The sequence below is a fragment of the Limulus polyphemus genome, unplaced genomic scaffold, assembly GCF_000517525.1.
Source record: "Limulus polyphemus unplaced genomic scaffold, Limulus_polyphemus-2.1.2 Scaffold736, whole genome shotgun sequence".
NCBI lineage: Eukaryota > Metazoa > Arthropoda > Merostomata > Xiphosura > Limulidae > Limulus > Limulus polyphemus.
This window is the reverse complement of record NW_013666346.1, coordinates 293,047-308,434: the sequence shown is the minus strand read 5'-3', so window position 1 is coordinate 308,434 and position 15,388 is coordinate 293,047. Positions and strand designations below refer to the sequence as shown.

Genomic DNA, 15,388 nt, shown 5'->3' with positions numbered 1-15,388 from the left:
TCTATCTCTGTCTGCAATTCAATCACACTGTTGCCGTCACTTCTTGGCGGTCTTATATACAAGAGTACCGCACATATAGGAAACACTCGAGGCTTTACGAAGGGACATGAATTTTCTAGAAGCTCATGACGTGTTACTAGCGTCACGTGACTTCCGCTGTCGTAACAATATTTAGTTTCTTCACATGACGAGAACACTGTTCTTTTCCATATTTAGTTTCTTCACATGACGAGAACACTGTTCTTTTCATATTTAGTTTCATCACATGACGAGAATACTGTTATTTTCATACTTAGTTTTTTTATTACTAATTTAGATATGACTGTAGACTTTACTCGAGTTCTTTATTCTTCTAAAGACCGTTTATATAAACTACTAGATATAAGAGGTTCAATTACAACGTTGTTCACACCCACGTACTGTCAACGTATGTATCTCTCACAATTCTAGGTCTGAGTAACATAACTATACTGAAAAACAGCAAAGAAACTAGCAGTATAAACATAAGTTAAGAGTCTAACAGGTCACGTGATTTAGCTTTTACATTTATGGACAACACATGATATAGAAGAAACAGAAGTTCTCTTGAGTCACTAGGTTTTAGGGCTGATATCGTAAATATGCTTGAATATGATGAAGTAAATATGCATGAATAATATAATATAATAATTCAATAATATGATACATTTTGTATAGTAAACAAGATTCAATAATATAATACATTTTATACAGTAAACAAGAATCAATAATACAATAAGTTGTATATAGTAAACACGATACATAATGTACTATCTACACTCTGTTAACTACAAAGCTACATAATGTACTATCTACACTCTGTTAACTACAAAGCTACATAATGTACTATCTACACTCTGTTAACTACAAAGCTACATAATGTACTATCTACACTCTGTTAACTACAAAGCTACATAATGTACTTTCTACACTCTGTTAACTACAAAGCTACACAATGTACTATCTACACTCTGTTAACTACAAAGCTACACAATGTACTATCTACACTCTGTTAACTACAAAGCTACATAATGTACTATCTACACTCTGTTAACTACAAAGCTACATAGTGTACTATCTGCACTCTGTTATCTACAAAGCTACACAATGTACTTTCTACACTCTGTTAACTACAAAGCTACACAATGTACTATCTACACTCTGTGAACTTCAAAGCTACATAATGTACTATGTACACTCTGTTAACTACAAAGCTACATAATGTACTTTCTACACTCTGTTAACTACAAAGCTACATAATCTACTATCTACAATTTGTTAACACTAAACTAGTGGAGGATAATACAGAGAGAAAAACTTGCACTTCGTAAACCCTATCATGACGTTTGTCTCTTGACATTGCGAAATAGCGATATGAGTTTCAGTAGTGTGCACTTTGGAATCCACGTGTTGTTAATCTGAACTAAAATATATAGATACAGTGTTATAAATAAAGTATAGTTATCACTCTACTATCAACTGCATATAGGTATGGGTAAATCGATTGATGCTTTTTTTTTTAAATTATGTCCATTATTGGTGATAAGCTGCTAAGCTTTATATTTTGTTTTGTTGCTAAGGCTAGGTGTTTCTTTAATTGTATGTAATTTTCAAGTATTGGCCATTTTATCCTGTTGTTTGAATAGAGAAACTTTACTTTCAAGATATAAACACGAATAATAAAAGCAAAAGAAATTAAAATAAAGATAAATTTCTACTTTTTTTTTCCTGAAATTTGGATGGAACTGAAAATAAATAATAATTTAATAATTGACTTATCCGATTTTTTAAGACTTACCAACTTAACAGTTGTGAAACCGTGATGTTGTACAGAAATAAATATATTATCCGAAACGTTGTACAGAAATAAACATATTATCCGAAACGTTGCACATAAATAAATATATTGTTCAAAACGTTGTACATAAATAAATATATTGTTCAAAACGTTGTACATAAATATATATATTATCCGAAACGTTGTACATAAAGAAATATATTATCCGAAACGTTGAGAAGAAATAAATATATCTTGTGTCTTAAACAAAACATAGGATAAACAGACACGTCAGAGACCTTAAGGTTCAGACACAGTCGTCTGGCCCCACAGTAGCACAGCGCTATGTTTACGGACTTACAACGCTAGAAACAGGGTTTCGATACCCGTGGTGGGCAGAGCACAGGTATCCCATTGTGTAGCTTTGTGCATAACTTCAAACAAACAAACATAGTCGTCTGAAATTTTGAACTGTTAATCAGAAAGAATGGAAGTAGTCAGTGGGTTAATTGCTACTTTTATAACACATAGTAGCTTAAATGCGACGCGTGTTGGGAGATGTATCGGTGACTTGAACCTAGAAACCTTTCGATCTGCAGCCCGCGTGTTGGGAGATGTATCGGTGACTTGAACCTAGAAACCTTTCGATCCGCAGCCCGCGTGTTGGGAGATGTATCGGTGACTTGAACCTAGAAACCTTTCGATCCGCAGCCATACACGCTATCCACTAGAAAGTTTTCTGACCTCTGTAAAAGTAATAGACAGAAAATTAGTAACCAACTGATTAGTGCTCTGAAAAAAAAATGTATCAAGTGCTTTCTGTGCTTTTCCCACCACGGGTATTGAAACTTGGGGTTTAGCGTTATATGCCTTCAGATCTACAGCTGAGCCACTAAGGGGGACTTTTTTTTCTAGAGTGTATTTTGGCCAGCTGCTATGGCTATCTGCCATTGTATCTAATCAGCAGGACAGCAGCCAATCAACAGCACTCTATCACCTACCATCTACGCTAAGAAATTGACTTTTACTCTTGAAACGCACTCACAACTTAAAGTGCGGGAAATATTTTGTCTATCGCACGGATTCAAAACCGTATCTTCAGCTCAGAAATTCAGAGATCAACTACATGGCAAATCTGTGCTCTTTCGTAATGCGAAAATTTCTAGAAAAAATGTTCTAGTCTTTTATTAGAGAATTTACTTCACATGTGCTAAATCTCTGTTTATAAGAAGCCAATTCAAAATCCTTAAATGAAAATAAAATGGTAGAAAAAATTTAATTTGAAAATTTTTTCAACCACTTCGTTATGGTTAAGCCTTGTTATTTATCACAACAGATAAGTGCTGTGTGTGCATTCCTTTGTTATAAACAGATGAATAAACAATTATTTCAAACAATAGTTTTGAAATACCTTATAGTTAGCTTTCAGGATTACTGGGATCTTATATACATATATCAGATATAAAATACCGTATTATCGTTATAAGGTTGTAATCAGGGTTCATACTTTCATTCACATTACTGCGTGTAACGTTTTCAAGGTCATAAATAATATTCTTATCTAACATTTTGTTGCGTCAGCGAGGTCACGTGACTAGTGTCACGCCACGTTTTCTAGAAATATCCTGTTCCTTCGTGAATGCCCTAGCATTTACTCGATTGGGGTGGGGCTGGTATATATAAGATGGTCACAACGTGACGGAACAATGCGTGTAGGTAATGAGTAATTGAACTGCTGTCAGAGAGAGACGTATTGTTGAAGTCGAGCTCGTGAGACGTGAATTATAGTTTGTTATAGCGCGACTGTTGAAGTTGAGTGTATCGTAAAGCTGTATTCGGAAAGAATAAACCAGTTTTATTTAAGAAAGGACTTGTGTCGCTAAAGTTTCGTTGGAACGAAGTTACGGAAATTGATTAACAAACGGAGACGTAACAATTTATATAAAATTCATATAATAATATTTCATAAACGCTAGTATACTGTAACAAAAATGAATATTAAAGCTGGCTTTCAATGAACATTTTAATTTTCAAAGATTTTTAATAAAATTTATCTTTCAGACTATAAGGGCGCGAATTTACTTTGTGTATAAGTTTCTGTATATATCATATATAATAGCAAAGGTTAGCAAATACAGTTAGTGGCCAAAAAAATGGAAAACCAATGTAAAGTCACTTAATAGGGCGTTGGGCCTGTATGCGCCGTGGCATAGAGTCTACCAGTGTCTAGAATTCTGCAGGAGGAATGCGACATCAATCAACTCACACCTAGTTGATTGAAGTGGAAAACCCTGTCTCAGTCGTCGTTTTAAAATATCCCATATATGCTCGACTGGGTTCAAATCTGGAGACTGAGAAAGCCATGACATATGGATAACGTCAATGTCATGCTCCACAAACCAATGGGCGACTACTCGTGCTTTGTGGACAGGGGCATTGTCATCTTGAAAGACACCCCTCTTTGCAGGACAGAAATACTGTAACATGGGGTGAAGATGATCACTCAGTACCATCCAATAATGATTGGAATCAAACGTGCATTGCCAGGTGTGATGAGCGGTTTATGCACTGGAACTCAACTATGGTATCCCATTCACAGTGGACCGTTTTTGATGAAACTGGCTACTCTCACCCCAGGTTGAAATTTGCGGTCAATTGATCTGCAGTTGCTCGCCTGTTTTGCTTTGCAGCTCGAAATAATGCCCGGGCATCACGATCCTGGAATATGCACTTCTAACCACTGTTGCCCTTTGCTGACAATGTCTTTCCTTCGGAGTTCCATGCTGATATCACTTTAGACACCGTTGCTTGTGAAACATGAGCAAATTAATCTCTCTTGCTCACTGAAGCTCCCGTCAAACGCGCTCTAACAATCACTCCTCTTTTAAGGTCAATGAGGTCATCTCTTGCAGCCATGCTAACCATGATTATAGACAACTAGGTCTGTCCAGCATTTTTATTTAATGGACGAGCCACACCTGTGTGGTAGCCCTGCATTGCATATATTTGTTGTCCCGTATTTATCCAAGTGTTACCATCTTTTGTCCACTTCCTGTATTTACTATCGTTTTATTATCATTATAATAATGCAACATCTATTAGAGCAAGAACCGTGATGTGACAGAGTTATTTGATAAAGAGTATTTTAGCATGTTTTTCGTCCCCTTGAATGAGAACCCTAAATTTCTTCCGTATCTCAGCTCCGAATGTTGTTTAGTAATTGCTTTTTATCATTTAAGGACGGAAACACTATAATTAATTCTAAAAGTGTCTCGATTATATAATATTTGATTTACGTAGTCGACCAAATTGCTTGAAATCAATAGATAAATAAAGTTAAAACTGTTATCTATCAAAACTCAAACTTTTTCTTCCCAATCCATCAATGGGGATACAATAGCCTTTGCTCGAGAAATTAAGCACTGTAGAACCCGTATGTAAAACAATATTTTAATTACTGTTTCGTGCATTGTTGTCATCTCAAGATTTATTGTGTTCAATCACAGAAACATGCAATTAAGGGAAAACACTACAGCCAGGTCTTGTTAACTGTTCTAGATGATAGTAAAGAGTCATGTATCTTGGTTTTATATGTTATGTAAGATTACAATAATAATATGTAAGAAAGGCAAAACAGTACATCCAGGTCTAGTTAACTGTTGTAGATGCTGGTAAAGAGTCATATATCTCGGTCTTATATGTTATGTAAGATTACAATAATAATATGTAAGAAAGGTAATACAGTACATCCAGGTCTTGTTAACTGTTGTAGATGTTAGTAAAGAGTTATATATCTCGGTCTTATATGTTATGTAAGATCACAATAATACAAAACTGAGAGTTATTTATGAGGTTTTACACAACCTGCGGTCACACACCTCAACATGCTTATATAACAACATTTCATGTTCTTTTATGAACAGAAAGATGAGCTAATATTTTACGAAAAACTACAGTAAAGTTTGCCTGCAGTACATCACTAATAACTAAAGCGATACTGACCTGTAATACACCACTAATAATTACATCAAGATTGACCTGTAGTACACCACTAATAACTAAAGCGATTCTGACCTGTAACACACCACTAATAATTACATCAAGATTGGCCTGTAGTACACCACTAATAACTAAAGCGATTCTGACCTGTAACACACCACTAATAATTATATCAAGGTTAACCTGTAGTACACCACTAATAACTACAATAAGGTTGTCCTGTAGTACATTACTAATAACTACAGTAAGGTTAACCTGTAGTAAACCACTAACAACTACAATAAGGTTGACCTGTAGTAAACCACTAATAACTACAGTAAGGTTAACCTATAGTACACCACTAATAACTACAGTAAGGTTGACTTGTAGTACATCACTAATAACTACAGTAAGGTTGACTTGTAGTACATCACTAATAACTACAGTAAGGTTGACTTGTAGCACATCACTAATAACTATAGTAAGGTTAACCTATAGTACATGACTAATAACTACAGTAAGGTTGACTTGTAGTACATCACTAATAACTACAGTAAGGTTGACTTGTAGTACATCACTAATAACTATAGTAAAGTTGACTTGTAGTGTATCTAATGATTTCTTATCTTGTTTATATAAGTGATTCGGGTGGTTATATGTATGTTGCTATTTCGCTATTATATGTGAATATATTACAAATTTAAGCGGCTTTTTCAGTCTGAGAAGTGAAGACAAACATAAAGTTTAGTGTAATGTGTTTCTTTGTGTAGTTCTTACAACTCCTCACTCTTCTTAGGTATTCTATGAGAAACTATGGCTACTGGAAGAAAAGAGGAGTTAAGGAAGTTCAAGATAAATTTCCTTTCCAGAATATCTTTCAGTCATTGAAAACGGTAAATAACTAAGTTGTTTTTAGATTTCACATCTTAACGAGAAGTTGTAAGTTGCCTACTTAAGTTTAATAAAATTGCTCTAAAGAATGATTAGCAAAATACATGACAGAATGATGGATTAAATTACTTCAAGTAATCGAGCATTTTTTAAATTAATGTACTTGTCGTTATATATTACTATTAGGCCTAATATATATTTTCACTTACTCAACTTACGTAGGTAAATTAATAAGTAGAAATATACACGGACTTTTTGTTTTTATTACGTTAAACAACTTTGTTGCCCGATGAAGGCTCCGGTAAGAGGACTGGGACTCGCAATTAAAGTATTGTTGCGTCAGCGAGGTCACGTGACTAGTTACACGCCACTTCTCTCGAACCTTCGTGAATTATCGGGAGACTACTAGATATGTGTTAGTCTTGTATATATAATACGTTGACAACGTGACGGGACAACAGTGTAATGAGTAATTGAATGTATGCTAACAAAATATTGTTGGCCTCGTGAGACGTGAAATTATAGTGTTGTTATAGAGCGATTGTTGAAATTAAGTGTATCGTAAAGTTATATTCAGAAAGAATAAATCAGTTTTATTTAAGAAAGGACTTGTGTCGCTAAAGTTTCGTCGGAACGAAGTTACGGAAAATTAATTAACGACTGGAGGCGTAACAGTATTTTAACCCAGAGAAAATAACGTACATAATTTTACACGTACTGCACTTAAATGTTTGTTGTATCTCGGCCAACCTGATGCACTTTGAATTGAGCGAAATGCGTCGTTGCTAATGGACGTAGTGAATAAAGTGTGGTCAGAATAATATTATATAATTATTATACAATCTTCTAATTCTTGAAAATCTCTCAAAGGTTAGATAAAAATGTAGTGCTAATAATATAATAGGCCTAATACTAATGTCTTATGATAGGAATAATTGCATTAATGTTTCGCCAGCTTAATAATTTGACTGGTTTTAATTGTTTCGTTTTTGTATACTAAGTACCTTCTATACTAAGATAGATACGAACATTCTACACATGTTAGTTAATACATTCTAGAAAGCTATGCTAAAGGAGCGATAATAACATTTTAAACATTCCAACTTATCTAGAAAAAACTCTATACACCCCGTTTATCAGAATACAGTTCGCTGCTTTAGAGAAATCATCCAAAGAAGCCTCATAGCCAAAACTTTGTGGTCTGGCTCGTGGTTAGTGCACTAGACCCACAATCTGAGGTTTGCGGGTTCGAATCCCCATCACCGAACATGCTCGTCCTCGCAGTCGTGGGGGCGTTATAATGTGACGGTTAATCCCAATATTCGTTGGTAAAAGAGTAGCGCAAGAGTTGACGGTTAGTGGTGTTGACTGGTTGCCTTCCCTGTAGTCTGTCACTGCTAAATTCGGGACGGCTAGCGCAGATAGCCCTCGTGTATCTTTTCGCGAAATTCAAACTAAACCGAAACAATGTACATTATATTTTTTTTGCAAATTGGTTTTCAATTTATAAAATACATAGGTACTAAAATATATTGGTAATTCCAAAGTCGGGATCATAGTTTGACAAATTTAACTGACAAATGACTCCCAAAGTTTTGTTACCATACAGTGTCTGAAACTATGGACAAAAAGTTTTTCAATTAACCATGGTCATAATGGTTGTTTGAACTCAAAAACACATTCTCACAGTTTGCAAGTTATAAAAAGACATGTAATTTAAAAAGCTAATTAGCGTTTCTTGTAACCGCGAGAAAAATAGCAGAGATATCACAAACAGAAACGACTTGCAGTGGAGGTGGTAGTTACGCGAGAGCAATGAGTACCAGCCGTCCCAGATTTAGAAGTGATAGACTAGAGGAAATACAGATAATCAACAACACCCACTGACAACTTTGCCATCGAATAGTGGGATTGACAACACCCACACGACAGAAAGGGAGAGCATATTTGGTTACAGGTTAGGATCCCGCAACCCGAATATTGTGAGTCGAACACTCTCATCGCCAAGCCAGTTCAAGCCCAACCTACATGAATCAGAACTAAAAGTGAACCAAATAAATAATCTCGAACATTTAATACATCGGTCTACAATAAATAATCTCGAACATTTAATACATCGTTCTACAATAAATAATGTCGTCCATTTAATACACTGGTCTACAGTAAACGATGTCTTCAATTTGATATACTGGTCTACAGTAAATAATGTCGTCCACTTAATATACCAGTCTACAATAAATAATGCCGTCCATTTAATACACTGATCTACAGTAAATAATGTCGTCCATTTAATACACTGGCCTACAATAAATAATGTCCTCCATTTACTATACCGGTTTACAGTAAATAATGTCGTCCACTTAATATACCGGTCTATAGTAAATAATCTCGTCCATTTAATATACTGGTCTACAGTAAATAATGTCTTGTCTACAATAGATAAGGTCGTCCATTTAATATACTTATCTACATTCAATAATGTCCTCCATTCAATATAATGGTCTACAGCAAATAATGTCGTCCATTTAAAAATACTGGTCTTCAGTAAATAATTTTGTTCATTAAATATACTGGTCTACAATAAATAATGTCGCCTATTTAATATACCGGTATAACTAAGAGTCCAGAATGGCATGAAAGAAAATCTTCTTATGATTAGATTGTATTCATTCCCTCTCTGTTATACAAATATAGCTCCTTTCTTCATAAATTCTCTTTGTGAAATGATGTCACATTTTTAGCTTTAGTTGTTTTTAACTTTAATATAAATTATTATTCACACCACTCCTCTTTTAACAGCCTCTTCATCTACTGCTGGAAGAAAGATATAGATCTTTTGGGAAATTATACGGGTATTGTTGAACTTTTTGTCACCTCTATTAAATTATACGGGTATTGTTCAACTTTTTGTACCTCTGTTAAATTATACGGCTATTGTTGAAATTTTTGTCACCTCTATTAAATTAAACAGGTATTGTTGAAATTTTTGTCACCTCTATTAAATTATACAGGTATTGTTCGAATTTCGGTCACCTCTATTAAATTATACGGGTATTGTTCAAATTTTTGTCGCCTATATTAAATCATACGGGTATTGTTGGACTTTTTGTCACCTCTATTAAATTATACTGGTATTGTTGAAATTTTTGTCGCCTATATTAAATTATACGGGTATTGTTGGACTTTTTGTCACCTCTATTAAAGTATATGGGTATTGCTGAAATTTTTGTCATATGTATTCAATTATACGGCTGTTGTTCAAATTTTTGTCACCTCTATTAAAGTATACGGTATTGCTGTAATTTTTGTCACCTCTATTAAATTATACGGGTATTGTTGAAATTCTTGTCAGCTCTATTAAATTAAACAGGTATTGTTGAAATTTCTGTCACCTCTATTAAACTATACGGGTACTGTTGAAATTTTTATCACCTCTATTAAATTATACGGCTATTGTTGAAATTTTTGTCGCCTATATTAAATTATACGGGTATTGTTGAAATTTTTGTCACTTATATTTATTTATTCCGGGAATTTTTAAATATTTTTTGTCACCTCTATTAAATTATACGGGTATTGTTGAAATTTTGGTCATCTCTATTAAAGTATACGGATATTATTGAACTTTTGTCACCTCTATTAAATTATACGGGTACTGTTGAAATGTTTGTCGCCTATATTAAATTATTCGGATATTGTTGAAACTTTTGTCGCCTTTATTAAGTTATACGAGTATTGTTGAAACTTTTGTCGCCTATATTAAATTATTCAGGTATTGTCGAAATTCTTGTCACCTATATCCGTATCTCTTTGTTTGTATTTGATCATTTATAGATACATATTTCGAAACACAGTTTAGAACTTTGACTGTTAACGGTGCCATTTGATTGAACGATAATATTTCCTGTTACAATTTCATTTACAATTCTTAAACGTTTGAAATCTCTGTTAAATTTCATCTTTAAAAAGAACTTTTTTTTTTGCTCAACCAATACTGTATGATATACTTATTGTGATACTTGTTTAACATGTCTTAATATTAGGTCCGATTATTCAATGATTATAGAATATTTCGATTGAAATACCTGCAACTTAAATATTATACAATGATTTTATTATAATAAAATAGTTTGCTGTTTTATTGGTTTATAACAGTTTGACGTAGGAGACGTATTCGTAAAAAATCATCAGTGTATAAAGTTTTTGTTTTTTTTTAAATACAAATTACAGAGTGTACGAGGGCACAAAGCCAATACTGGTGGTGGCTGAACCAGAGCTAATAAAACTGATAACTGTTAAAGATTTCCATGTATTCTCCGATCGACGAGTAAGTACCAGGGCTTAATGATCTGTTTATTTGTTTCAGCTATAAAGCAGCCCAACGGGCTATCGGCGTTCAGTCCGATGTTAGAATCAAACCATTAATTCTAGCGTTATATTTTCTGAGCCTTACCATAAAGCTACCGAGAACAATACATGATGGTATTAAAAATATTTCAAGATATAGCTAATTATATAAATGATAGTTATCTTATTTTTAACTGCAGACGAGTTATCGTGAATAGTGGAATATGTGAATGTAAGTGGTTTATATGAATACTGGTATGAGTGAATATAAGTGGTTTATATGAATACTGGTATGAGTGAATATAAGTGGTTTATATGAATACTGGTATGAGTGAATATACGTGGTTTATATGAATACTGGCATGAGTGAATATAAGTGGTTTATAATGAATAGTGGAATGTGTGAATATAAGTGATTTATAATGAATAGTAGAATGTGTGAATATAAGTAGTTTATAATGAATAGTGGAATGTGTGAATGTAAATGGTTTATAATGAATAGTGGAATGTGTGAATATAAGTGGTTTATAATGAATAGTAGAATGTGTGAATGTAAGCGGTTTATAATGAATAGTGGAATGTGTGAATGTAGGTAGTTTATAATGAATAGTGGAATGTGTGAATGTAAGTAGTTTATAATTAATAGTAGAATGTGTGAATGTAAATGGTTTATAATGAATAGTGGAATGTGCGAATGGAAGCTATACGATGGGCTATCTGTGCTATGCCCACCACGAGTATCGAAACCCGATTTTTAGCGTATAAGTCCGCAGACATACGATTGAGCCCCTGTGGGCCATGAAACTAAGAAACACCTCCTAGGTTCCAGATACTACATACCTTCAGACATATGTCCTAAAGAGTAAAATATATTTACAAACACGTCTGTAGCTAAAACATGATTTTAAATATATTATAAAGTGTTTTAAATGTACTTTCTCATCGTTAGTTGCGCCACTATTCTGCAAGTGTTAATTTTAGCAGTTTTGGTCATGTCCCCTGGTGGAACAGCGGTAAATTTAAGGACTTACAACGCTAAAATCCAGGGTTCGTTTCACTGCGGTGGACACAGCTGATAAACCAATGTGGTTTTTCTCTAAAACTAAACAAACAAATTTGGCCATATTCAAATAAAATAAATATATATATATATATATATAACTGCTCTATAGACATAGGATAATTCTGCTTAAACGACTAGCAATGCGTTTCTATTATCTCACGTAATGTTCTCTATAATTTAACTGTTTTACATGTTCCAGAACCTAATTTCCTTTACTTTTCGGTTCAGGTCTTGAAACTTGGAGATTCTACTCTGGACAAAATGCTGTCCGTTCAAAGCGGAGAAGAGTGGAAACAAACCAGGAGTATCATATCACCAACCTTTAGCAGCGGTAAGATGAAAAAGGTGAGATCTTGAACCATGACAAACTAAGTTAATATAGAGATTAAAATTAGTTACTAATCTGATCAAGAACCAAACCAAACAACTTTCAGTCTTGATCACTGGTTTGAAACATGGCCTATCCTGATGCTGTAGAGATAATATCTACATAAAATATTGAAATAATTTCTGTTCTTTTATTCTTTATTCACTATTAGCAGCCTTAACACAAATTGTATTTTAACGTATTACATATAAGAAGATTGAGATAGATTATTCAAAGAGATGATCATAAAATACCCAGCCAAACATGATACCCAATAAACAGGTGTCAATAATAAATATTGGTTTTATTTATAGATGGCGTTTCTAATAAAGGATACAATCGAGAGTTTGATACAGAATCTTGAGGAAGCAGCAGACAAGAAGGAAGTTATTGATTGTAAAAAGTAACGATATACTTTCTTATTAACTTTCTAACTATTAGTAAATTATTCTGTACTTTGATTCAAAATTGTGATCCAAAAAGAGCATTCAAGGTGGTTTTTTTCTTTCGGGTGACTTGTTTAAAGTGCAGGTCAACTTATGATGAATGTCTTAACAGGAATAGCCACAAGGGTTTAATTGAACTTTCGAAGAAATCTTTATAAATTTGAGAATGAAAATGACTAATCAGAGATAGAGAGAAAAGAGAGTATAATATCAATTTAATAAAAACAATATATACACTTTTGTTTCAGCGCCCAGTTTTATCTCAGATAAAATACTGAAATTTGTTGCTCCTTTTTTGTGAATTTCATGAGACACATCTTTGGTAATGGCGTATTCATTTTTTTTTTACTTCATCATGAGCGTCAACAGTACATTATTGACGTTGGCCAGTAGTTGGTCATGCTGGACTATCGATATGCAGTTTCCATGTTCGCGTCTCGGTACCGGAAAAAAAAAAAAACAGTGGCCCTCCGCACATGTTCAGTCAGAAAAGTAATCCGAGTGTTGGCGGTTGGTGCTGTTGACTATCTGTTTTACCTTAAGTCTAGCAGTTTGAAATTAATGATAGCTAGCGGAGATAGCCAGTAAATATCTTTGAGTGAATTTCCGATAACATACAAACTTATTTAGAAGACGATCACTTGTGGCTATCTAACCCTGAATGTTAACTAGAATCTAATACTTCTAAGTGTGTTTATTACAAAACATCTTTTTCAAGGGATGGATGAACTTGGTATCCATGGTTACAAACTTAGTTATATACAAGATGGATGAACTAGGTAACCATGGTTACAAACTTAGTGATATACAATATGGGTGAACTAGGTATCCATGATTACAAACTTAGTGATACACAATATAGGTGAACTAGGTATCCATGGTTCCTCAGTGAATTATAAGATGGATGAACTAGTTATCCACGGTTCCAAACTCAGTGAGATAAAAAATGGATGAACTAGGTATTCATGGTTCCAAACTTGATGATATACAGAATATCCAAAACCAGAGATGGGTGAATTAGGTAGACACAGTTTCAAACTTGATGATATACAGAATATCCAAAACCAGAGATGGGTGAATTAGGTAGACACAGTTTCAAACTTGATGATATACATAATATCCAAAACCAGAGATGGGTGAATTAGGTAGACACAGTTTCAAACTTGATGATATACAAGATATCTAAAACCAGAGATGGGTGAACTAGGTAGTCACGGTTCCAAACTTGATGGTATACAATATATCCGAAACCAGAGATGGATAAACTAGATATCTACGGTTCAAAACTTAGTAATATACAAAATATCCAAAACCAGAGATGGATAAACTAGATATCTACGGTTCCAAACTTAGTGATATACAACATATCCAAAACCAGAGATGGATGAACTAGATAGCTATGGTTCCAAACTTAGTGATATACAACATATCCAAAACCAGAGATGGATGAACTAGATATCTACGGTTCCAAACTTAGTGATATACAACATATCCAAAACCAGAGATGGATGAACTAGATAGCTATGGTTCCAAACTTAGTAATATACAAGATATCCAAAAGCAGAGATGGGTGAGCTAGGTAGACACTGTTCCAGAGTTGATGATATATAGGATATCCAAAACAAGAGATGGATGAAATAGATATACACGGTTCCAAACTTAGTGATATACAAAATATCCAAAACCAGAGATGAATGAACTAGGTAGCCAAAGTTCCAAACTTATGACATGTACGACGTCATTTAACAAAAACGTTCTTCAAAATAAGGCTGTAGAAGTTACATACAATGGTTTATAGTTACGCACAAAGCTACACAAAGGGATATCTGTGCTCTGCCCACCACGAGTATCGAAACCCGATTTCTAGCATTGTAAGTCCGCAGACATACCGTTGTGCCACTGGGGGGGGGGGGCACATATAATGGATTTCTGAGTAAGAAAACGCTCTGTATTTAATGCCTCAACTAAGAAGTTGCAAATATCGAAGTCAAAATATGGGGAAAATGCAAAGTTGTGGTCTACTAACTGGAGTCTTTAGATAGTGCCAAGTAATATTACGTCTCTACAAACTGAAAACACAGATTAGAGATACACTCCTTTCATGTCAGTTGTTTGACTCTTTTCTCTTCATGTAAATTATTCCAGTCGATAAGAGATTTTATTGATCAGTTTTAAAAACAAGTTCAGGTTCGCAAAAATTCATTTATAGTCACGTTAATGAACTGTAGATATGGTTTAAATGTTGAAAGCAGACTAAACAATGGGCTGTCTGTGTTGTGCCCACCACGGGTATCGAAACCCAATGTTTAGCGTTATGAGCTTTCAGACTTATCACTAAGCTTTTTTTTTGCTTTGCTCACCGCGAGGAATGGAACCTAAGAGTTTAGCGTTGTAAGCCCGTTGGGAAGCAAGGAAAACACTGGAAACCAACAAGCTTAATATTTGTTTTAAATATCATGTAGAACGCAAATGTAGATGGCGCTGTAGATAAACATATGTTT

At 34.1% G+C, this 15,388-nt stretch overlaps 1 protein-coding gene across 3 annotated transcripts in view; it reads left to right on the top strand.

Annotated features, from left to right (window-relative positions):
* Positions 1-15,388, top strand: part of LOC106460260 (cytochrome P450 3A8-like) — a 65,337-nt gene that overhangs the window by 22,825 nt on the left and 27,124 nt on the right. For 2 of the 3 annotated variants that reach the window (XM_013919947.2, XM_013919946.2), the window contains exons 2-6: positions 6,570-6,666; positions 9,464-9,516; positions 10,895-10,991; positions 12,303-12,419; positions 12,756-12,844. In XM_013919947.2, the coding sequence (XP_013775401.1) occupies positions 6,577-6,666; positions 9,464-9,516; positions 10,895-10,991; positions 12,303-12,419; positions 12,756-12,844 (446 nt within the window). In that variant the 5' untranslated portion in view covers positions 6,570-6,576. The remainder of the gene's footprint in view (positions 1-6,569; positions 6,667-9,463; positions 9,517-10,894; positions 10,992-12,302; positions 12,420-12,755; positions 12,845-15,388) is intronic. The other variant, XM_022386931.1, reaches the window with a different exon arrangement.